Here is a 25,819-nt window from a genome sequence, read left to right as displayed (position 1 = left end):
TCAATAGAGCGCAGATTAATCATTTTGAAGTCATCTTGTGTTTATTTTTGTGTCGCATTATTTTTAAGCAAATCTAAATATTTTAATATTTTGTTCCACGAGGCATTAAATGTACCAAATATTCAATATTTAATGACGGAGACGCCATCTGGCTCCTCCCCCCTCCTACGTCACACTCCATCCCGTTCCTCGCCCCTCCTCCTTTTTCCCTCCGCAAAGCTGCATTCCTGCTGCCACATCGGACCGAACCATTCTGTGTTAGCAACGACATTTAAACTGAAAAATATACCAAATATACTCATTACACGCATTTTAAGTAATTTAGATTTTAAATATAGTCGATTCGTGTTTGTTTGTGTGACAAATTCACTCTTTAGTCCATAATACAGTGGATTGTTTTACAGTTAGTCCAAAGCAGCACCCCCCTGTCGGCTCTCTTTAAAGTCGTCTGCTCCGTCTTGCTGCCATGTTGGATGTACGCATCGATGCTGCAGCTGCTGGAGTTCCCGAATGAAAGTTGAGCGTTTAGCTGCGTACAGACACGCAGTGAGGGATAATATTTTTAATCCAGCACTGAAAGGAGACGTCAAGGTTCTTGCTTAACCAGGAGCAAGCCCGGAAAATAACACCCCCCGACCTCCTCCGCCCTCCAGCTCGGAGTCGGACTCGGTGGAGATGATCCGGTTGCAGGCCACAGCAACCGGAGCCCGCATGGATTTTCTGTAATAAGAAGTGTTTGCTGACTCCTTCAAAGGATACCTGCTTTATTTTCGGAGTGCACTAGACAAAAAATCAGAGCCATGAACAGCCACCCGCCTCCCCGCAGGTCTGCAAACGTCGGCTCCATCCTCCTGACCCCGCAGGAGAACGAGTGCCTGTTCGGCTACCTGGGAAGGAAATGCGCCGTAAGTTTCCCCCACTTTGTTTACCACCTGCAGGTTTCAAGAAGGTGCTGGTTCATCCAGCCCAGGTGTCTTAAACCACCACCAGCACGTGCCCTTCTAATCCGGTATACCTCTTCTTATTTGGCATTAGACAGCAGGAATCTGTAGTGGCACCTTGGTGGTGTTCAAACCGGGGGGCATGGTGTTGCAACGACATTGGTGACCCTTCAGACTCCTTGACCTTGTTTACACAAATTCTGAAACGTGTTCAGCTACCTGAGCAGGAAGGAGACCCAATTTGTAAACGTTTTGCGCATTAACCTCTTGTTATATAACATTTATTTTAAGGCATTGTTGGAAACTACAGAAGCAGTTGACCTGTTTTTGAATACAGGACCTTGATAAATCTAAACATTAATGCAATTACAACTTTCATAGTATGGGGAAAGTTAAAACAAAATTAAGCACAATAGTAATGTTAATATGGATAGATAATAGTTGTAAGATTCAGTGAAATGTTTAATGTTAGACAACATAAGCACTACTATCTTTGTCAAACATATTAAACAAAAATTAACCCATATGCAAAATACAAGGGGTCTGGCAGGAGAAAGTCCAGGTGAATAACATACAGCTCCTCTGGCAAATATCAGGAGTTTTCCAGACAGGTTTTCTGCAAGTGTGAAAGCCCCATAACAGTCCAAAAACCGTTGTGAATCCTATTCTTTGAGTTGACACCTGAAACTGTAGGAGTCCCCAGCAGGGCTCCAGGTGGCACACCAGACGCATCATGCAGGTCTGTAGGCTACGTACTGCTGCTACAAAGATTGACGGTCTTGTAGCAGCATCTAAGTCTGTTACATCTTTAAAACCAACCACATGTAATGCAGTGTATCAATTGAACAGGTTGTGACAAAGTACGTCATGTCTACGGGCACAGCTGTCATGTGTGCATTACTCTTTATTTTGTTTTATACTAGGGTGTTTACAAAGTGGAATTGGCTGTGGTCACAGGATGGAGGTTGGTTGTTGAATCTACTTGAGACTTCTTGTGTGACACTTTGACCCCCGACAGGCAAACTTAACCTTTGTTTTGATTATCATTTCAAAGCTGCCAGGCCTGTAGTGAACTACTTTATTTTTCTGACATATGGAGATGGGACAGGAAGCTTCCCATTATTTCCATATTTATCTGATGCTTCCAGCTGTTATCATGGATGCTACTGTGTCACCCCGGGGCCACATCACTCATTTGTGAAAAATTAAGTTTTTTTGATGGATGAACCATCTTGTTTTCGAGGGGGTCCAACACAAAAACACAACAATACAGTCACGCACAACATACACACATAAAGGCTCTCACACACCCATCCGCCCACATATCCCTCCCGCAAAGCCACAGCATCCACACAAAACCATCATTTAAATTAAAGGGACTCGTTGATGTGAAAACCAACAACACTTGGATGTTGTTTTGCTGAATATAGTTTTATCCTTCCTGTACTAATACAACAAATCATACTCTGATACAGTGATTCTCAGATAAGGACCAACTCTCAGAAAATCTGGGTCTCCTGTCCAGTGCTATCTCATCTTTTTTGGGGGCTGATGTAATGTGAAGGTTTCAGGACAGCTCAGCAGGTTTTGAATGTCAGCCGCTGCGGGTTTCAGAGTTGGTATCAGAGCTTAGCCTGCAGGGAGGACTGCAGGAAGTTTTTACATGCAGGGTGAAACACCTGTAGGGCCAATTTAAAATCCACAAATAATGTTTCTTTGCAGGCCAAAATAATAAATTGGGTTTTTGTTTCACATACGTTTATTCCATTACATTTATAAGGTATTATGTTGTTTTGGATCAGAGCACAGATTGAAGTCCTGGATCTTTTTATAAGATGATCAAAAATAGACAAGAAAGTGTATCATGTTTGAGCAAGGTACAGAGTCAGTCAAACAAACTGGACAGGTTGCCTAGTGTGAGTGCACCTTTAGTCACTGGAGCTGGTCTCAGTTCAACAGCAGAAACATACACCCTTTTCACACATGCAGAAATCTCCTGAAAAACTCCGGAGATTTGGCTACCCGGAGGGGCTTTAGGCTATGTGTGAACGCAAACAGCTGCGTTATCCCGCTGACTTTACCTTGAGTTTCTCCAGCCAGACCCCTAGTATTTTTTCCGCAGAAAGTCTGAGTGAGCTGATGTCTGAACGCGGAAGCATATACTTTGGAGATTTCAACTCGAGCCAATAGAAAGAGAATGACGTTTATATACAGTGACCGGCAAAAGTGTCTGCACGCGACCTCTACGATCTCCGTGCACGTAATTAAACGGCTGCATTAGAGCTGGGCGATATTTGATATCACAATTATTTTTTATTATCGGTATTCGATATGACTCGATATTTATTGTATTAAAATTTATAAATGTAACCTATAAAACTGAATCTCCACTGTATAAAAACATATATATATATCACTGGCCCGACCATCGTAACCGCTGGCCCAGGAACATTACTTTTGGTTCTAAAAATAACAGTCACCAATTTACTCTTGAAACATTCTGATGGAAGATTAAATTACAACTTTTATTTAATTAATTGAGCTCTAACTAAAATATTGTGTATTTTTCTTATATATATTTCACATATATTTATGTGCTAATGTTTATTCACCATGCTGGTAACTGTAAGAGTCTCCTTAATCTGATATTAATATGAGGCTGTGATAGAGCTGGAATCTCTCCTTCGTTCTTCTCTGTGAGAAACTCTTAAGGGCTAAGATGCTTTGTGAATAACTTTTATCTTTACCAGGATCTAGTCTTTAACTTTAAGGGGAACTTTAGCTGCAGTGTGTTCCAGCTCCTCCAGCTGTCTGTCACTGTGGCTGAAACTTTTCTCCCTTCTGTTTTCTTCATGTCCTGCTGTCACTCTCGACTTTTCCGGTGATTGTTTTTCTTTGAATGCTGATTTTCTCGCGGAGCAACGAAATATCGCGAGAAAACTTTAAAGTAGTTTAAAAAATAAAATCGATGTTCTCTTTTCCATATCAAGCATTAATTAAATATCGATCAAATCGAGCTTCACGATATATCGCCCAGCACTAGGCTGCATTATGTTTTCTGTTCGTCAGTATGTTGTTCTCCACTCTTTTGTTGATGTTATCATTCCATTGGATTACACATAGCATTGATATAAAGACAAATATTCTCATTATAACGTTGTGTAGCGGACTCTGTTGCGTCGGCCGCTACTTCCGCGTTGTTTATTTACGTCACGTCTTACCTCAGGAAATCCCCCGATCCCCCCTCCCCTCTGACAGGGATAGTCCCCCGCTGTGAGGAGCATATGTGAATGGCTAGGTCGGGAGAATCTCCGGAGCGTGCCTCCTGTAATTATCTAGATGTTGTCCAGAGTGCATATGTGAAAATGGCTTTTGTGTCTTCTGTACAAATGCACAGATGGATGGGTTTTCCTGGGGTGTGGGGGGTGGGTCTTCCACAAAGAAGGATTAGAAAGTTAGACGGATATCTGTGACCACAATGAGACTAAAAGTTATGCTGCCAATGTGCATCTGAAAATGAATTATTAGATTTTACACATGAGGTGGTATTAGATTTTTTTTTAAAGTGATGTTTTCTTTAAAGAAATAAACACAAGCACAGAAATCTATCATGTAAGCTTCCTAAATTATGTGGCTAATTACCTAATCTGGCTTTAAAGAGATTGCGGTGGATTTATCTCGAGGCAGATTACATGAAAAGTTTTTGGGAAGCACTGAACTGGATAGTTTGGACAGAGGACTGTTGAATATTTACTGCTGATTTCATAATTTCCGCTCAATGAGCAGATCTGGAAGTCGTTAAATTTTACATTACAGTTCATCTTCTTCAACTTCACTGTCCAAGAGGGGAAATTTGTTTTGCAGCCAGTTATAAACATGAAACAGACTTTAGAAACAAGAAACACTGTGTCTAGACAACGCAGGAAGACAAACATCCTCCGTTTGATGCTCGTAGTGAAGGAAAACCAATCTCAAATATTAAACGTACCTTGGAAAAGCAAAGGAGCAGTGTCTGTCGTACTGCAGCAGCTTTTAAAATACTGTTGTCATAGAGACAAGACGGTCGTGCAGCGCTGTTATTCTCAGCACACAAACGCTTCACGCACGGGCTTCCGAGGGCACAGCCAGCGCCTTTCTGCCCTGGAAAAAAAAAATCGCTAGCTGAACGCGGGGCCTTACTCTTTGTTCATTAACAATAAAAATAAACAGGACATCAAATATTTAGTATGAAAGTATCAACATTGGGATGAGTACTGATGAAATCGATCTATAAAATGATGAATGATTTGGAAGTGATCACCATGGCGACGTGGTTAATTGGCTAAACCTTCAGCACTGTCCTTTGTGGTTTGATTCTTTCACTCTTCCCCAATGTTGAGAATTAGTTGGCGTTGAAACGAGGCTTGAAACACCCGACCTCTGACCTTTCCTGCGTCATGCTGAGTGGTGATTTCATGGTGCAAAGTGTTTCCTGCTCGTCCTCTGACCTGCAGTCATAAATCACAGAGGAGGAAACCGGCCCTGTGGCATTCCCCCCCCCCCCCCCCCGCGGCTGGACTTACTTCGTCCTGGCAGAGGATTCAACGTAGCCAGAATTCTGCAGAAAACTCAAAACCACAAACCAGGACAGTCTGAGGACAGGACAGTGCTGAGGACAGCAGCTGGAGTCTGTTTCCTGTCGGGCAGAAACGAAGGTTAAACTCTCTGGAGAGAAGCCAAACACACTGGATATGAAATACTCACAAAGGTCAAAGAGGTCACACACAGTTTGTCCGTATTTCCTGAATAATTTAGCGCATGAACACCTTTTTCAGTTCAATTTCAGTTTTACACTCTGTGGTACACACATGCACAAACAGGATCCTATGGACATGCACTAATGGAGAGGTCTCAGAGTGAGGGGGCGGCCCACAGCGAGCGCTCCAGAGTAGTAACCCGGTGCCTTGCTCAAAGGCACCTCGGCAAGTGGACTGGCACCTCTCCAGCTACCAGGCCAATTTCCGGACTTGGTCCGTGCCGGGACTTGAACTTTTTTCAGTGTTAAAGAATCCATTGTGCAGATATTTACATACTTGATCTGATTTCCAAAGGTGACCTCGTCTTGTCTCTAAACTGGTTGAGTAGGTGTCGACTGTTTGCAACCCTCATCGCTATTTAAAGGTTTTGCATCATGTAGATTTCCTCTTCCTTGTCGGATGCTTTGCGACATGTGTAGGTTTGTAGCGATGGTCCGTGTGTGTGTGTGTGTGTGTGTGTGTGTGTGTGTGTGTGTGTGTGTGTGTGTGTGTGTGTGTGTGTGTGTGTGTGTGTGTGTGTGTGTGTGTGTGTGTGTGTGTGTGTGTGTGTGTGTGTGTGTGTGTGTGTGTGTGTGTGTGTGTGTGTGTGTGTGTGTGTGTGTGTGTGTGTGTGTGTGTGTGTGTGTGTGTGTGTGTGTGTGTGTGTGTGTGTGTGTGTGTGTGTGTGTGTGTGTGTGTGTGTGTAAAATCTGGACACGTAATGGCAGATCATCGCTGAGCTGTTCAAACTCTCAGCCTTCTATTTACCAGATTGTTAAATGTATCCAGATGATTTAATGCACCTCCTGCAGATGAGCCGTGCGGTTAATGAGCATCTTGTATTTCTGTTCTCTCCTGTGTTCAGACTCTGTGCTCGGCGGTGGTCCAGGTGTACGGAGCTGATCGGAGCTGCAGCTGGGTGAAGAGGTGCTGTGGAGTGGCCTGCCTGGTCAAAGACAACCCCCAGAGGTCCTACTTCATCAGAGTGTTCGACATAAAGGTGAGCGTGAACCACCTCACTGTCCTCAACACCTGAGGATCGTTTCTGAATGACGTCACACACAAACACAAGTGAATGATGTAATAACACAAAAAACAAGACTAAGATGCTAAAACATACTTGATGCACACAGCAGCAGCCATCTTGGATTTTAAGCGCAGGTTGATAGTCAGAGTTCTGACTTCAGGAAGTGTTCCCGGATGACGTCTCCGACTGGTATCTCTACTTTCAATCCAAAAGCTGCAGACTGCATTTGATGTGTTGAAATTCATGGACAGAATGAATATGATGCTTTAAACTTATATGGGACATTCATTTTTTTCATGTTTTAGTGGTGATTAAGTAGCTGATCTGTGTTTCCTGTTTGATGAGCACACAGGCTCTGAATCAGTCTGGATGTCAGTGTGAACAAAACCTTCAGTGGTTTAAACGATGCAACAAACCATTTTTCTTTTTCCTATTTTTTTTTTGTTTGTCAATGTTGCATGACTTTTGTTGAGCGGAGCATTCAAGCTCACCTAACATGCAGTAATCCAAATGTAATGCTGATCATGACTCACCATCTCTGTGGTTTCTCGCTGACTCGCTGACTCTATGTCTCTGTTGGTCGATTAGTTTTCCTTGAAGCATTTAAAGGGTGGAGTCAGTGGCTGTGTTCATTGCAGCTTGTAAACACGACTTTGAAACTGGGCCCCTGCTTCTGGGCTCATTGCCCCGAGAGGCGCACACTCACTGCAGGATGCAGCGTAAAGTTGCTGCTTGTATCTACACTGTAAGTTAATGCACGCTAGCACAAGCTAACTACCTGTCCAACAGGAAGCAGACCAACTCCACGTCCACGCGTAAAAGCCAACACAAGGTTCACCCTCGTTTTATCCACTCGTATTTGCTAGTTTGAATCGCGTCGAGCACTGAATTGGATCCACCCCTATACTCACCTGCGCGCTAAAACATCCAGAGTCAACCAGAACAGTAAAATCCAGTCAGAGGACAGAGTCTCTGCTGACAGTCACCACACATGTATGGTGGCCCAGAGGTGATGACTGAGCAGCTTTTCTTTTGTATAAATCTTTATTAGCTTCTGACTTTTTTAAATGTGAGCAGTTTCTGTCTGAAAGGAGAAAAATCAATCTATAGACTCTTGGTTTTTTTTTTTAAAGGAAAGACGCACTTTAATGTGAGAATGTTTTTTTATTCAGTGGAGAAAACCTGCAGTCACAGGTGTGTTCACTCGACACTTCAGGGGGAATCTTTCTCTGACACTTCTTTCTCTGTCTTGTGTTTTTTTTTTGCAGGAAGGGAAAACCATGTTTGAACAGGAGCTGTACCACAACTTCTCCATCAGCAGCGCCAGATCCTACTTCATCTCATTCACTGGAGATGTAAGTCTTCTTCTTCTTTTTGTCAAACCTCCACAGCAAGCGGCTCTCACTGATTAGGTCCCACTCGGTTTAATAAGGTGCGATAATCACGGCAAGTTTTACACACAGACTGAAATGTGAGGCGCACACGGAGCTCCTGTCTGCCCTTTAAACGCTCTCTGCTGTTTCTGACTGAGCTCAAAGAAAGAGGACATCTGAAACAAAGCTGCATGTCAGTCAGAAAAGAACACTTTCAGATTCTCTCCAGGCTTTATCCGGAGTTCCTCCTGCCAGCCTCCTAGGGTTTATTCTGCAGAAATTAGCATGAAAATTGCATGTTTCTCATAGTGCTGTCAGCATCTCGTCTGACAGGGATCGTCTCCGGCTATTATGTGATAGCATGCATGTGAGCTGCATGTGTGAACCACCAGATCAGGACGATTTCAGAGGCAGTCCTTCTGAAATTCTCTGGAAATGTTCATGAGTGCATGTGTGAAAACAGAGACTTCTAGAAACTATGACGACCCTTAAGGTTGAGTTAGACTTCTCGGTCAGAAACTGAGACTTGTGGAAAAAGTGAAGCAGACACCCTCATTATCTGAAGAGTCTGGATCTATCAGTCCAGACCTTATCAGTGAGCAAATGTTGGGTGTCTGTGTCTGGTTTTCAAAAAGGTCTCGGGGTCTTTCAAGCAGCCCTATCACAAGCTCGTAATCCAGAAGTCCGGGCTCAAATCCTTCATGTTTGATTTCTATTTATAAATACTCACAGCTGGTTTCATTCCTTATATTCTGGGATAGATTTATGTCATGGAGTAACCTTCTTGTCAACTATCAGGAGTTTTAATCTTTGAACTTTTCCCCCTCTCTTTCCTCTCAGACATGTCAGGTCGGTCTGAACTTTGCAAGTGAAGAAGAAGCCAAAAGATTCCGAGCCGCCATCAACGACCTGCTCAACAGACGACAACGCAAAACTGGTAAATTGACTGATCCAGTTTGGTCCTCTCTCTCTCTCTCTCTCTCTGTCTCTCTCTCTCTGTCTCTCTCTCTCTGTCTCTCTGTCTCTCTCTCGGCTTCTTCTAACCTTTTATGACCCTGAACCTTTTCACACCTGAGCTCAGACTGAAAATAACTCTCAACCTCTGCTGCTAACAAGACTTCAAATCTGTCTCTGATCTCCAGCTGCATCAAGGACACGCTCACAGCTGATCAAATCAAACCACAGTCGTCCAAATGTTTAATACTTTTCATACCATGTGTTTTCAAATGATGCATCCTCTTTTAATGAAGGACGGTATCAGACAGCTTAAGAAAAAGTACCTCATTTTCACAAGACGGGTGCTTATGAGAGGCATGAATCTATCAAAACTAGCATGTAAACAAACGGTCTAAGCAGGGGAGGGGGAGAGGAGGGGAGGGGCGGGGGGAAATTGTGCTTAGTCATGGTACTGGACAACTTTGCCTTGTGTGAGTTGTGCCCTAAATCGCACAGATAAGCTGACGACTTTCCAGCATGTTTGTGCACTTTAGACACTTTATAGTAGTTTTGATAACATTTTGGATCATTTAAAAGAAGCACTTAACCAATCTTTGGTGCCTAGGATTTCTGTTTTTGTTGCCGTGGTATCGAGGCAGACGTCAACATCTTTTGAAAGTTAAAAAAATTTGGTATCATGACAACACTAAGGGGAGGACAAAAAGTCCTGAAAAAACTGTCCTTCTTGAACTGTATTTGTCAATCTGCATCGCAGAAAAAATTGATTTATTAAAGAGGCCTCCAGTTTGGTATTCAAAAAGGGAAACGTCACAGAACCTACCATGTTTAATCTGAGACTTGACTTGAGGTTTGGTTTGGGACAGTTTCCTTCTGTGAGCTCGGCATGTTTTCTCTCTGCTGCAGTGAAAAAATCTGTGTGTAGTAAATGTCTCTGCAGTGAGGCTCCTCTCAGCATGTCAGCCTTTTTCAAGTGCACCTTTCAAACTGTGATGATGACTCGGGGGTCTGAGGGCTCACAGAAAAACACTGCTGAGCTTTCAATGCTTCTCTTCTATTCTACTAACATCAAGGACTTTATGAACTCTCTGTCTGACTCCTCGCTGACACCTGAGAGCTTTTAAACCATCACCCTCTCTCTCTCTCTTTCTTTCGCCCGCCGTAAAGTCACACTAACTGAACTTCAGCTCCAAAAACTCACCCTCTTCTATCGCTTCTTTAAACGCTGTACAATTCTTCTATTCATATGTTCCTAATTTGGTCCTGTGGATTTTGTTCTGAAACTGTGAACTTTTCTTTTTGCAGAGAAGAGAGGTGACCCTAAGAATGGTACGTCAAACCCTTATTTCTGATCACATGTTACATCAGAGCGGCTCCAGGGTTTTTTTCCTCATTAAAACTTTACTTTAAATTAAAGTAACAAAGTGCTGTACACGTGCATTAAAAGTTTCTCAGGCGAATGTGGATGAAGTAATTGTTATTATAAAACCTCTTATAGGGGGCGTCGGTAGCATAGTGGTTGGTGTGAAAAACCCATCCATGCATTTTTTATATATACTGCTTATCGTGCTCATGGTCTGTCATAAACCCTTTTCACACATACGGAAAAACCGAACGCAAACAGCCGCATTTTTCGCACGGACTTTACCCGGAGTTTCTCCAGCCAGACCCCTAGTATTTTATCCACAGAAAATCTGAGTGAGCTGATGTCTGAACGCGGCCAATAGAAAGAGAATTACGTTTATACAGTGACTGCCTAAAGTGTCTGCAAGCGACCACTACGATCTCCGTGAACGTAATTAAACGTCTGCATTATGTTTTCTGTTCGTCAGTATGTTGTTCTCCACTCTTTTGTTGATGTTGTCATTCCATTGGATTACACATAGCATTGATAAAAAGGCAAATATTCTCATTATAACGTTGAGTAGCGGACTCTGTTGCTACGGCTGCTACTTCCGTGTTGTTTATTTACGTCACGTCTTACCTCGGGAAATCCCCCGCGCCCCCTCCCCTCTGACAGGGAAAGTCCCCTGCTGTGAAGAGCATATGTGAACGGCTAGTTCGGGAGAATCTCCAGAGAAGTCCTCCTGTAAATATCTAGATATTATCCGGAGTGCATATGTGAAAACGGCTATAGGTAGTGAGGCGTGGGCTCACTGTGGACAGGTCGCCTATCAATCACAGGGCCGACATATGCAAACATGCAGCCATTCCTGCTCGCATCCACAAATACTGTGGGCTGTGGGAGGACCCCAAAGTACCTGGAGGGAAATCCCGTGCATGCACAGGAAGAACATGCATCATAAAAATAAAGTCACAGAAATAGACAAAACAGGAAACTGTGCACACAACTGTTGAACTCCAGTGAGGCCCACTTTGGCTCCCACTGCAGACTCTTCAGTACACGTATCAAACTGCAGCAGAGTGTTCAAAGCAGCTCGCTGTGTGACATGTAGAAGCCAGACACTGATTAAAAACAGCCCTCATGCTCTTTGAACGTCTGTTTCCTTTTCTTCTTTTTTTGCACGACTCGATGACAAATAGCAGGAGTCTGTGTTTGTGGTGTTTGCTGACACGTTGGCGCAGACATTGTGACTCACACACTGACACAGAGATGAGCCTGCTGCAGGTTAATCTGGCCAGCAGGAAGTCCATCTGTGCCATATGTAGACCACATGCTCTCTGTTGTTGTGATGCACATTGGGCCTAATCTGTAATCCCAGTTACCTCCACTCAGTTTGTTTTTATTTACTTGAATTACTCCTAAATAAATGTTTTTACTAGCAAAAAGTGCATATATTTAGCATTCACATCCAACAAATATTATGATGCTTGTGCGAGGATTTACTGAGAACCCTCAGACATGATCAAAGTTTAGTTTGCAAACAAAGAAAGCTTGAGTTGAGTTTTAAAGAACATGCTGGTAGAAAAGAGTATGAAACTAAACTCCACACCATGGAAGACCGGGCCTTCTGCTCCACTGCTCCCAGTCTGTGGAACGCTCTCCCCGACCCGCCGAGGGCGCCTCAGTCTGCGGACGCTTTTAGAAGGGCCCTAAAAACCGAGCCTTCTGCTTTTAGTTTCCTTCGTTGCTTAGTTGATGATTTTTTTTTTTTTTTTTTTTTTTTTTTTTTTTCTCTGTAGCACTTTGAGATTTTTTTGCAAAAATGTGAAGTGCGTTATAAATTAAATATTTTATTATTATGAAGCGGCTTTATTCTCATGATAAAGACGTTCTTGCGCCAATTCATAATAAGTGTTATCTCGAGACGCTTTACAAAAGAGCATATGGGATAAGATGCAGGAAGGATTTCTCCTTTGTATTCCTCACGTTCCTGTTGTCCACACTTCCTTGTCTCTGAGGTGGAGGTCGGAGCAGGCTGTGCATAAATGAGGACGGCAGTGGTTGTCGGGGCGACACGGTGCTGCCTTCACACAACCACTCGCCTCAAATTCATGAAGAAAATTTCCTTGGGGTCTAGAAGGAAAAGTCATGCCATTTGTGTTCAGGAGTTTTGTGCATGTGTGAAAGCAGTTTGAGTCTCTTTTGGAAAGAGAAAATCAGATGCTTAAATCTGGCTTCCATGAATTTAAAAAAATGAACGGCGACCACACATCAGGGTGATTTTAGGACGCAGAGTTTGCAGCCTGACCTTCTTTTGCTCCTGCTTCTCTTTTTTTTTTTTTCTACAATGACGCAGCAAAAAAAAACTGAAAGTGCTCCGACTGACAATGCGAGGGGAATCTGTGCCTTTTGTCTGAAGATTGAAAAGTTTTGGTGGAAGCTTGAGAGATCACAGAGACCATCTGTCTCTGTGATCAGAAAGTTTGCCTTAGTTCAAAATGTTTCATTATGTTGAATGATTTGAGGAAGGCAGCAGTAGAAGAGATGGTTAATTATGGCAATCTGACGGGTTCTGGGGGTTAAAAATAGATCTGTGCAGCTTGTTTCTCTCGCTGAGAAACTTTCCAGACTGCTATCTTTACTTTGTTTGTTTGCCTTCACCTCATCACCGCCAGGAACAAAGTGCACCAGAGCTCTAATTGAGGTTTTCTGAGTCTGCACGTCCTCCCAAAAGACTGTTTGCTTTCATTAAGCCGTCTGACTGTTGCCAAACACTGCGGCTGCGGGAGTAACATGAACTCAGCAAATCCTCCAATTCCTCAATCATCTCTGCGGCTTTGTGCCTCACATCGTTCTTTCATCAAAGTTTTCTCCGCAGTGACACAGATTCATTCTGACATTTCACTTGTGCAACATGAGACTGAACAGTGGGACGTTGCTGCTCTGGATTCAAATCTCTTGTTGAGATGTACAGTGTACTATGTCTCCTCTCTCCTTGTCACACGTTTTGTTCTTGTCCTCATTATGAGAGCATCAATAGAAACAGTGAAGAGGCTGCTGGTGTCAGTTCTAAAGATTGTTGGGGAATTTGAAGGGATCGCCTCGGACTCTTCTGGTACCTGATGTGAACTTTTAAACCCGGCTGGAGCTCCTTCACATGTGCTCCACGCTCACAGCATGAACGTGCCTGAGTGGATATGAACGGCTGCATCCTGTGACTAAAGATTTAGAGAGAATTCTCTCACTGTGCTCTCTTGTTTTTTTTGTAATATGTTAATGAGGTACATTAGGTGCAAATTGGTCCTTTTCTTTGCAAAATGAGCGATATTTACAAAAAGGCTTAATTTGACGAACACCAGCCCTTAAATCCACCTGAATGAAAACTTTTATATTTGCATCTTTATGAAGTTTGTGGCAACAGAAGAGCAGCTCTTATGAAGGATGCCACAGCAAGACTTTTCACTTATAGTGACAACAATTCCACCAATTTTGATTTGGTCATTGTTGTTTTTTATGAGGGCTTAAATCTCTCTAGAGCTCAACAACTGCAGGCTATGTTACAACTTTTCCAGATGTGTGGAGACTGTCTGCAGCAGGAGAGAGCGAGAGAGTTATTTCATCTAGGCAAGCTGCCCTTTCTAGATCACTCGCTGCGTCACAAACGGTTTTGATCACATCTGTCGAGTCAGTGCTTCACAATGAACTGGAAGAAAAAGAGCTTCCCCTTCTCCTCCAAACATTTCATTTATCTCGGGGGGTTGAGATGAACTGGGTCAGCGTGAGAGTGCAGCTCCTGCAGCAGCAGCAGAGAACAAAGGTGCTGACAGCTCCTCTCGTTAATCACAAGAAGAACGACACGTCGCACGATGCTGCAAACTTTACGGGAATGTGTTGCTGGAATTCTTTCGGCGCAATAGCCCTAATGGATGATAACCTTCAGACGGGGAAGTGATCAGCCAAGTGATGCACAATTCATGATGCTGTCAGCCGATGCAGTTCAGTCTTTGTGATTCTTCTGCTGAGTGTGGAAACTACTTTTGTCAGCTCACTAGTAAGGTTCAAAATATCTACTAGTGAACTAGAAAGACTTATATGGACCAAACTATTTCACTTGTTAGGATCCAAAGTTTTTTTTCAAGTTAACTAGTCAGAGCAGAAAGTTCCACCCGTTATTCTAGAGATTTACAAAGTCATAAAAGTTAGCTAGTAAGACTCAAATGTTTTACTGGTAAACTAGTTGACTCATAAATGTTTCTTGTAACACTCATTGCACAAAATGATGATGAGGACGTCGGGAGAAGTGTGGACTGAGGCTCTCAAAAACAAAGACAAGAATGACATCAAATCAGGACCCAGAGTTTTGTTAAAATCCCACCTGTTGAATTTCTATATCGCACACTAGTCCACCAGTTGGTTTGAAGGATTTAAACTAGCTTGCTAGTTGATATGTCTTCATCTTACTGGTTAACTAGTTCATCTCATGATCTTAACTGGATCTGCAGGAATCTCGGTTATTTTAAATTTCGACAAACAGCGTCCTTACGTTTTTGGCAAAGAGGAGAAAACTTGAGTCTTAAAAGTTGTCAACTGATGGATAAGAGTGTAAAGTTTAAGATACTAGTTCTGACGAGTAGTTCGTTCAAAGGAAACTGTGCTCTTTTTACCTCTCCCAGAAGAAACTGAAATAACTTTTTCTTCAAACAAAAGAAGCCAAATTTCTCAAAAGTTATCTTGAAGCAGCTGTAAGAACTGTCTTTAAAATCCGCTGTTTTCTTCAGTTTTTGTGGCTAATCATATATCTTGTCTGCTTCCATTTCTTGACGATTAAAAAAATCTACAAACATGTACCCAGGCCTGTACAGAAACCTCTCATGCAGCTCTGCTTTAAAGTGGAACATAACTCTGCTCGTCCTGGTCCTCAGGAGACAGCAGATTAGAGACGAGCGTGTAGGTCTGTTCATAGACATCCAGCATTGTGGGTAGTCCAGGGATTTGGACTGGGATTAGCGGTGGATTAGTAGTTATGTCAGATGCTGCTGCGGTTTGGGAGAGATTATGAGGAATTCGAGGAGTGAACGGTTTCGCGCCGACGGGAGGTAATGGGAGAGCCAGTCGACATTTATATCAGAAAAAAAGTTCATAAACGATCCGTGCAGAGGGAGAGGATTACAGCTGCTGAACATGAAACACGACCATATCGATCCCTGAGGGGCCGGGGATTACTGAGGGCACACTGATGGAGGTTTGAGAAGTGATACTGTTTCAAACAAACGGTATGAAGTCCTGCCTGGGTCAGTGTAAGAGTCTTTCACAGTCATGTAGAAGCTCTGCAGCTCTTTTCATGAACCAAAGACAGAAACTTTTATTGACAGAAGGAGTACTCCGGCTCACTTTGGTCCCCACATTGTATTTATTGTTTTATACTTCTTGTGATGCTACAAAGACACAAAGATAAATCACTTGTACATGTGAATCTAACTGATAATGTTCAGATTCTTATTTAGTCTAAACATGGTTGAATTTAGTTTTCTCAATATTGTGTTGTAGTCAAGACTACACTAACCGAGACCAAGACATACCTGAGACCTGAGTGCTCTGAGCCCTAGACAAGACGGAGACATTTAGGGATCCAGACCGAGTCAAGACCAAGACCAAGGTAGGACTAGACGGAGACAAGACGGAGACATTTAGGGATCTAGACCGAATCAAGACCAAGACCAAGGTAGGGCAAGGCTGAGACAAGACCAAGACATTAAGGGATCCAGACCGACTCAAGACCAAGACCAAGACCAAGGCAGGATGAGATCGAGTCAAGACCAAAGACCAAGACATTTAGGAAACGAGGACAAGTCAAGACCAATATCAAGACCAAGGCAGGGCGGGACTTACTTAGACCGATAAAATCACAAAATCTTCTGATCACAGTAATGACGTGAGAAAGAAGCCTATTAGTGGTCGTCTTGACCAGTCTTGATTTAAAATCCGGAGTCCGCCCAGTCTGAGACCGAGACAAGACCGAGTAAAAATGCTTTCGATACCGAGGCCTTCAAAAAGTTGAGACCAAGACCGATGTCGTGTACTACAACACTACCGCAATAACAGGCATTAGAATGTATCAGAAAGTCTTGAAACTTGAAGTTATCTCTGACTGTCCTCTCTCCCTCTTTCTCTCTCTCTCTCTCTCTCTGTCTCTCTCTCTCTCTCTCTCTCTCTCTTCCCCCCCTCCATTTGCAGGTCCAGCTCTGCACATGGCCACGGTGGACATCAAGAACCCGGAGATCAACAACGTCCGATTCCACAACTCCCACAGCCACCAGCAGCCGTACCACCTCAACAACATGCTGAGCCACAGCGGCCTGAACCGGAAGGACAAGAAGACCAAAGGCAAGAAGAAGAAGCTGACCAAGGCCGACATCGGCACGCCCAGCAACTTCCAGTGAGTTCACAGTGAATGCTCAGCACGGGTTGAAGGTGCAGCGGTGCAGCAGAACGAGGATTTAGACGTTTGCCCCCCCCCATCATTAATCTTTGAACTTCTCAAAGTTATTAGAGTCAAACTTTTTTATTATGACCTCCTGCAGAAATGCATCTGTGTGCGTCCTGTCTGATCCCGGAGCAACACTCTGCTGCAGTACACATGTTGCGTTAGAGTCTGAGGTCGCTCAATGGCCACTCTGTCTCAGTGGCTGATGTCTGAGTGTGGGCTCACTATTTAACATGTGCACATGGCCGCCCATGTGCACATGTTAAATAGCTCCTGTACATGCATTGACGTGTTTGTGTGTGTGTGTGTGTGTGTGTGTGTGTGTGTGTGTGTGTGTGTGTGTGTGTGATCTCACCACAACAACTCTGTCCCGTCTTCTGCAGGCACATCGGTCATGTGGGCTGGGATCCTAACACAGGTTTTGATGTGAGTACCCCCCTCTTCACACACATACACACACACACACACTCACACTTAGGAGCACAATAGTGACCTGTGTGGTGGCTGCATGATGACATCACACAATAGGCTCTTTTTGCTTCCTGCTCATATTCACTAACGTCTCGCTGCGTGTCTCAGAAGCTGCACACAGACTCAGAGTGTTCCAGAGAGACGCAGACTGCAGCCACGATAAGTCATCAAAGGGCTGCATGACAAATAATACATGAACCAGTTTTGATTCATGTGCATTTATGCACAATGTTCAAAAGCACTGGCTCTGTCTGAATTTGGTTTGGAGGCACAGAAAATGTATTTTGTTGTATGAAGTTGTCTCAACATTTTGTGATCTTTTTCATGAGGAGAACTTTATAAAACTGTTATTTTAAACTCTTCAACAGTAGGGGTCGGAATCCACAGAGGCCCCACAATACGATATCATCACAATACCTGAGCCACAATTTGAGATTATGGCTATTTTAAACATTTTGTGATATGCTGAGAATTGCAATTAAAATATACTGCGATTTTACTTTAACTGCATTTTTTTTATGTCCACAAAATTAAACTAAATCAAGAGCTGTTTTGTCAAAATGGAAAGAATTCTGTCCATTTTTGTTTGTACACACGGGGAGTGAAGCCCACAGACTGACCGACACTGTGATAGAAGTAAAAACTTGTGAAAGGATGCATGCACCTCACAATCTGAACTCTTAGTATTTCAGTCCGATCGAACTGAACTGAACTCAAACATGTACTGGACGACTGCACAAATCGTTTTGATCAAGTTGCATTGTTACACCACAGCTTGTTTCTGTCTCCTGGTGTTTTGTTTTTTTCATCAGTAAGGACATAACGATTTAGTGACCGCACAAATATGAATTATTTTTAAAAACTATTTTGGTGATAAACTTCATAAAATATTGTTACTGCAGCACAGAGTCCAAGACAAATTTCCCCATGGAGACAATGAAGTATATTTTATCTAACCTTAAGATGAAAATCGCTGATAAGTGTTTGGACGATGACTTAAAGCCCCCGTCAGGAAGTCTCTGTTTGCATGGATTTTGGCTTTCTGCGAACTCTGTCCTGTACTTGTATGAGTAGTATTTCCTGGAGAAGACAGTCTTATTAAGAGTCAAATCTCTCACTCATTGTGGATCGTTGCTGTGGATAAATGTAAACAAAGTCTGTTCCTGCAGTGACCTGCAGGAGGCCGGCCGCTTTCCACTCACTTCCTCTTGATTGTCTCTGTTTACTCGACTGACCCAGCACGCAAAACGACCTTGAAAACATGTGACCTCACAAACAACACATTCCCAGCATGCACTGCAATGTGTGAATATTTCCTTGAAATTTCCGTGCGGAGCAGCAGGTTCATGTATGATTTGATCCAAAGCAGCAGAGGGGGGTTTTTTTTGTGTTTCTGGCAGCTTGTACTTCTACCTGCTGTCCACCAGGTGGCACCCTGACACTGTGGTTCAACTTCTCCGCAGAGGGAGAAGATGCTCACTGATTTTGTAATGTTGAAATATTCATGTGTGTTAAGTAGAGCTCCTCACAGAGGAGCCAGGAACTCTTCAGCTGTGATTTTAATGAGGCTGAGTGAACACATGTCACGTTCCTGAGACGAGTCGCCGGGTGTTTCTGATCAGATGAAGGAGGAACAAAGATCGTCAACAAGTACTGGACTCATAAACACAAAAAAAGCCGACCAACAGCAAGGAATAAATGATGAGGGAAGTCACAACTGAGGATAAGATAAATAAAACAACACTGATACATGATAAGTTAGGCAGAAAGAATTTAGCATTTTTATGATGATGGTCCCATCAACAAAAAAAAAACAACTGTTTCTCCAGTTTCAGTAAAGATGCCAAAACAACAGAAGTGGTGGCCTCGGGTCCCATGATTTAACTCGTGTGAGACTTCAGGTTTTAAGGTTCACTCACATTAAGTCCAGTACATCGGTCCTCCTTGTCGAGGGCTTCCAGGCGTCTGCTGCCTGTGGCATAATTGCTGCGGCTGCCAACTAAGGAAAGAGAGACGGACCTCACCTGTTGCAGCCTTGTTTCAGCACGGCAATGCAGTCGCTCTCTGTACCTCGTGGCGATTCTACAGTCTATTGGGGCCCTAGGCAACATTTAATTGGGAGGCCCTCCTACCGGCGTTTATCTCCATCGGTGATCCAAGTCCAACGCTTACTCCTCTTCCTTTTTCTTCCTCTTTCTTTGGTCTTTGGTTTTCAAAACAGCAATGCATGCTATCTGACAGCAGGGCAACGAGAGGGAGTGCTGTCAGATGGGGCCCCCTTAGGGAGGTTTCCTACTGTCATCGGAAAAATTGCACATTTAAAAAAATACTAGGGTAACTTCAGGAGATAATCAGGTCTTTTGTGAAAGTGTGAAAGCGCTATTGTTAATGTTTTTCATATTAATACAATCCCCGAGGATTTACGACAAATACCAAGAAGTTCAATATTTCCTGAACAGCGAAAGATAAACTGTGAGGATGTCGACAGTCTGTCAGTCCGCCTCTTCGGTCCAGACTGGAAATATCTTGGCGGTTATTTGATGGATTGCTGTGAAAATCGCCGCAGACACTCAGCTGACACTTGTGCTTCTGAGTGAAACATGAAGACGGCTCTCGGATGGATCGCTGCAGATATTAAAGTCCACCAGAGGGATAGAAAGGGAGTGATCCTCTGACCTGTGTGTGAAGCTAGAAGAAGATTTTAAAGTTTCACTTGTTCCTGAAAAATGCACATAAAGAAATCCTCCTGATGGATTGGGACAAGACTTTTCTGTACAGGTCCAATTTTTTCAGAAATTGTGTCATGCTTTTTTTGTGCACCATGTTGCAGTTAAGGTTTTATAGTTTTTAATAAAGTATTAAAGGACCTATGAGATGGATTTGGTCCAGACATTCATCTCCACCCGAGGAGGGTCGGCTGCTGTCATCATATCAAAATGTTCTTCTTTGTTTATGATCAGGTATTTGCAAATCTAACAGCCTGCTAACTCTCAGCTTGCTAAATCATTAGCACTATTCAGACTTCCTTTTCAAGCAACGATATTTACGCCCCTGTGTCCTGAGCATGACACACAGATTTACGTCGTCAGTGTGATGTGCGTTTTTTTTTTTTTTTATTATTATTTTTTTTAATGGTCTTTGTTTTGTTGGCGTTGCAGCTGAACAACCTGGACCCAGAACTCAAGAACCTGTTCGACATGTGCGGCATCTCAGAGGCTCAGCTGAAGGACCGCGAGACATCCAAGGTCATCTACGACTTCATCGAGAAGAAGGGAGGAGTGGAGGCGGTCAAGAACGAGCTCAGGAGGCAGGGTGAGCGCGCACACACACACACACACACACACACACACACACACATATATATTCCGGACTCTATCTCCTGTCCTGTCTCAAAATAAAGGTACAAAAAATGAAACAATAAAACTTGTAAATATTGATTTAAAATAGCTCCCTCTTCATGAAAACCTAGAGTATCATCCCATCGATTTAATTTGTTATTATTTGCTTTGATTTGAATTGCACTGCGGGCTGCCCAATTTTATTCTATAATTTATTTACCCAACCTGTTTTAAGAGAGAGAGTCCACTGTCCGTACATCACTTTGTAAATGCTCTGATTGAGTTCATGTTAATGTACGGCTGCTGATGCTGATGCTTTTATCGAGTGGAACTTTTCAGAACGAGAGGCGTACTCCTGGTGTTTGTGTCTGTGCACGTGGGTGGATAAATTGAGCAGGTTAAAGTTGTTTGTTGCAAAAACTAAATTGATTTAGAGTGGAAAACACATCTGATATAAATACAAAGCTAATATTAAAATATACCCTGAGATAAGAGTAAAGAGGAAAAAAAGTATGTCGATCAAAATGTCAAAGGAATAGCGGAGTCTTTTAAAGCAGTCTGTGGATCGTTTTGGATCTAACATGTTTGGATTTAATCTTTCACTGGATTTAAATTGTGTATATTGTTATGATCAGGAGAGTTCAGTACGTCTTCAAATGGTGAGATAAAATGTTTTTGTTTGGGCAAAATCTGGTGAATCAGGTTCCACTATGTGCGTTAAATACTTCTGCACACCGAGGAGCTCCGGTTTGAAGGATTTATTGACATTTAATGGCTTTTCAAACAAACATGCTCTTCCTCAGACTAGTCGGTTAAAACAGTTATCTATACTCTATATAATCTACACTTTACTACCTTATATTCACTCTTCACCTGAGGACTGTGGTGTTCATAATGAGGAGGTTATTCAGATTCTAAGGTTTGAGTTATTCCTGCAGGTGTCACAGTTGAGTTCTCTTGGACTTCAAACTCAAACACAGCGGCTCTTTTTTTTTTTTTTATGAACTGATTTGAAGTTGTCTCACTGTTTTATCCTGAACCATCACTTCCTTCCTCTTTGCTGTATTTTCTTTTTTTTTATTATTATCAGACGGCAGGTTTGAGGTGCGCACATTAAACAGAATCCTCTGTCAGATTTTTTTATCCTCTGTGACAGACTCTGTTCCTTCTGTCCCGAGTTCCTCGCCATGTTTTATTCATGGTAAACTGCAACGTTTGAAAGCAGCCGTGAAGATTGCAGTGTGACCAGAATCTGAATGAAGGGGATGGAGGCGTGTGTGTATCTAAGAGATCAAGGGTCTGCTTTACAAGACAATATGAAAGATGTTAGTTCTTTTCATGCTTAGCAGTTTGTTTAAAGAAAGTAATCTGACATCCTTGACAGGTATTGTAAAATTATTGGTTGTCACCAGGCATAACACCTGGAGGTAAACACATTTTAGCTCCTTGTTTTGTTTAACTAAAATTGGAGGAGCTGGAATTAGAAACTGTCTTTAAAATAATTTAAAGGTCACATATCCTCCTCTTCTTCAACAAGTTTAAATAATATAATAATAATAATAATAATATAATAAAATCTCAGAGCTCCTCAAAACATGTGTGTGAAGTTTCTTGTTCTAAATCCACTCTGATCCTGTATTTGATCGTGCCTATAAACCCCTCTATTTCAGCCCTGCTCAGAACAGGCTGTTTCTGTGTCTGTAGCTTTAAATGTAAATGAGCTGTGTCTGACCACGCCCCTCTCTGGAAGGGCTTGGGTGGCTTGGGTGTCTCAGGCTTTCTCGCTCCATGTCCTATTGTTCACAGTGAGAAGGCAGACTCAGAGGGCAGAACAAACACCTAGCTGTGGGAGTGTCACCCACCTGGGGGAGGGGTTACTGCCCTTTGTGATGTCATGAAGGGAAAATCTCCAAACGGCCAGTTTGAGCACACATTTTCTGAAAAGTGGAGCAGGCAGAAGACGGAGAGGATGGACTTTTCTCATCATTAGGGGGTTTGTAGACGAACTAGAGACACGTTAGAGTTAGAACAACATGGTGAAGTGGATTTTACAGAATACGTGACCTTTAATAAAATGTACGGAGCTCTGACTGTGACATGAGAACGTAAAGATTCAATGAAACAAACTTCAGGTGTCATGTTGCATTATAATTTTTTCTGTCTTTTAATTTCCTGCAGCTCCCCCTCCACCTCCTTCCCGTGGCGGCGCCCCTCCTCCTCCTCCACCCCCTCACAGCACAGCTCCACCCCCTCCTCCTCCTCCCCCGTCAAGAGGGGGGCGTGGGGCCCCTCCTCCCCCTCCTCCATCCAGAGCTCCCGCCTCAGCTCCTCCACCTCCACCTCCAACCAGACCAGGAACTCTGGGAGCCCCGCCTCCCCCACCTCCTCCCAACAGGGGGGGTCACCAGCCTCCTCCTCCTCCCCACCATCACCACCATCAGCCTCCCCCTCCCCCTCCTCCTCCCTCTTCCACACACTCTACTGTCGCTCCTCAAGCCCCGCCCCCTCCACCTCCTCCACTGGCCCACCAGTCTCCTGTCAGCGGCAGTGCCCCTGCTCCGCCTCCCCCACCTCCTCCTCCACCTCCTCCTCCCGGCCCCCCTCCCCCTCCGGAGCTGGACAGCATCAGTGGCGGAGGAGACTCGCCTCACTCGCCGAGCCCCGGCGGGAAGTCGGCGCTGCTGGAGCAGATCAGAGGAGGAGCCCAGCTGAAGAAGGTGGAGCAGAACAACCGAGCGCCGGCCTCTGGCATTGGACGGGACGCCCTGCTGGACCAGATCAGACAGGGGATCCAGCTCAAGACTGTAAGACCACCACACAGTCTGATTCCCACATCACAGGCGTCCAAAGAGTAGATTAGATGTCATCTCCCTCACACCTGATCATTTACACATGACGCCCATGTTCAAGGACTGTAGCCTCCGTACATGGTCTGCACAGACTAACCAGTAGGCAAACAGCGCCCCAATGGAGGTTTTCTTCAATATCAAACCAGTCCAGTAGTGTCCTCAGTATATCCAGGGTATTTTTTATGACAACAAGAACTGCTAAGAGTTATGGGGGGAATCTATTCTCTCAGTGCAGGATGCTAAAATGACAACAGATTGCAAAACAACCTTTTTGTATTAAAGCTCCTAACTGCATGCAAACTGTAGGAATGTGTCATTAGACACACTTAGCCTGTACATGAATGTACCTGGTGTTACTAGGTAGGACTCTGATAATAACTGCAAAAAAAACAGAAGGTTTCTAAAGTGTTAATAGACCTACATCTCAGGCCTTTTTCTCTTGCCTCTCTCGCTGGATTCCAGCTGTACTAAAATGGACTGGATCCTTTTTTGTGTGTCTCCAGGTGCCAGATCATCCAGAGTCTGGCCCGCCATCGTCGGCACCCACATCGGGCATCGTCGGCGCCCTCATGGAGGTGATGCAGAAGAGGAGCAAAGCCATCCATTCCTCAGGTAACGACACCGGTAACTTATGACCATGACGTCAGGGTCATTAGACATTATGTAAAACTCTTCGACAGGTTGGGTTTAGCTGTTTCAGCCTGTTTTGCATTTGTGCTCAGCTACGTCAGCTCGCTATTTGAGGCGTCAAATTTTACAGTAAGACGTTAAAATGATCTTCATCTCTCTTTTAAACTGAGGGAAAAAAACATGTTTTTCTCACCAAAATGTTGAACTTCGCCTTCAAAAGGAATCTCATATTCTACAGTTATCACCTGATGAAGTGAAGAGTATATGTGATGAAGCTCTCTGGGGTCGTACACACTTCAAATGCTCTTTTTGTGTGTTTGGTTTTTTTTTTTACCCAGACGAAGACGAGGATGACGAAGAAGACGAGGACTTTGAGGACGACGACGAGTGGGAGGACTAGTGAAGAAGTCTCTTCTCCGACCTCGGCCTCGTCCTCACCGTTGACACTAAAACATCATCTTAAAAAATCTTCCAGCATCTGACTAAAACTGTAATGTAAATGTTGTATGAATTGGCTGTATATTTATTTCTGCCTTTTTTCTGCTTTTTTTTATGATCATTAATCTGTGCAATACCTCATCTGTCCGTCACACATCGTCATGTTAAGAGACTCTCCACTTTCAACCCCCTCCCCCCCAAAAGGGATCCAGCTGTTGTTAGAATGCATTTAGCGCCCCCTTCAGCACAAAGTGGAGACATCGCCGGCGTCATTTCACCATAAATGATCATCAAATCAAACACTACTTCTCCACTGACTCAGAGTCTTCATGAGCTCCGTCGCGGAGGATTTTCTAATTTCCTATGTTTTCATTCCTCGTCTACAGAAACTGAAAAGGGAGACGTACGTGCGACCAAACAGGCAGGATCCTCTTTGTGTTTGACGGCGGTCCGTTTAAAATAAAAAGAACTCCAGATGACACTATTTTCATGACCCTGAGTTTCCTAATAAATAGTAGTTTAGTCGTGTTATTTTTTCATGAACCCTTTGACCAAAACGCGGCTTTTCAGTCGCCTCATGTCCAGTTTCTTTTTTCTATGAAGTTACAGCCGTTTATTTGCACACTGTCGATATAATCGTTGAGTTTTTGGTGTCGTTTCAGGTGTGCGTTTGTCACATTTTTCTGTTCTTTCCAGTGGGACGTGAAAGCTGCACCTCCTGACCTTTTAAAAACACGACTGAGGTTCAGGACTTTCTTTGTTTAAGACATTAACGTTAACTCGCACACACTGTGGTGTTTGTGAAATGATGGACGTTTTATTCTCAATGTCTGATTGGTTGTTTCTGTTGTGACATCATCATTCCGTTATTTCCTGCAGCAGGGAAAAGTCTGTGGCGCTCCGGTCGGTATTTCAAACTTAAATCACGCTGTGCATAAAAATCAGAACATCCTCCTCCATCTTTGATTTAACAAACTCTCATTTTTATGCAATGCGACTGAAAATGCCTCCTCGTGGAGAATAAATAAAAGAGCAAATAATATTAATGAACCAAATGTGGCGTTTTTGCGAGCAGCTTGTGGATTTGGCGAAGCTTGTGATCCTCCCGTGTGTAAAGACGTAACTCATGCTCGTTTTAAATGTTCGTCTACCAGTTCTTACCGTCCTCCAGCGAGGCTTAATGCTGCACCGACA

The 25,819-nt window shown here is 43.4% G+C and overlaps 1 protein-coding gene across 2 annotated transcripts; it reads left to right on the top strand.

Moving 5' to 3' along the window:
• Positions 1-270: 270 nt before the first annotated feature.
• On the top strand, positions 271-25,111 carry wasla (WASP like actin nucleation promoting factor a). Of its 2 annotated transcripts, XM_020635012.3 has the most exons (11): positions 271-905; positions 6,582-6,716; positions 8,012-8,098; positions 8,957-9,053; positions 10,376-10,399; positions 16,650-16,851; positions 17,283-17,325; positions 20,529-20,682; positions 22,887-23,512; positions 24,061-24,169; positions 24,526-25,111. In XM_020635012.3, exons 1-11 carry the CDS (start codon positions 801-803, stop codon positions 24,585-24,587), a joined length of 1,644 nt encoding a protein of 547 aa, XP_020490668.2. In that variant the 5' UTR covers positions 271-800; the 3' UTR covers positions 24,588-25,111. The 2 variants fall into 2 exon arrangements, with proteins under 2 accessions (XP_020490668.2, XP_020490669.2); XM_020635013.3 differs by lacking the exon at positions 10,376-10,399.
• Positions 25,112-25,819: the final 708 nt, after the last annotated feature.

The sequence above is a fragment of the Labrus bergylta genome, chromosome 7 (assembly GCF_963930695.1).
Source record: "Labrus bergylta chromosome 7, fLabBer1.1, whole genome shotgun sequence".
Classification (NCBI taxonomy): domain Eukaryota; kingdom Metazoa; phylum Chordata; class Actinopteri; order Labriformes; family Labridae; genus Labrus; species Labrus bergylta.
This window is presented reverse-complemented; position numbering and strand designations above follow the sequence as displayed.

What these genes read in the sequence shown, in the direction of transcription:
- wasla (XM_020635012.3), top strand. Translation starts at nt 801, where the DNA reads ATGAACAGCCACCCGCCTCCCCGCAGGTCTGCAAACGTCGGCTCCATC. An exon ending in GGCACGCCCAGCAACTTCCA is followed by an intron (nt 16,852 to 17,282) that starts GTGAGTTCACAG and finishes CGTCTTCTGCAG; the next exon opens with GCACATCGGTCATGTGGGCT. An exon ending in AGGGGATCCAGCTCAAGACT is followed by an intron (nt 23,513 to 24,060) that starts GTAAGACCACCA and finishes GTGTGTCTCCAG; the next exon opens with GTGCCAGATCATCCAGAGTC.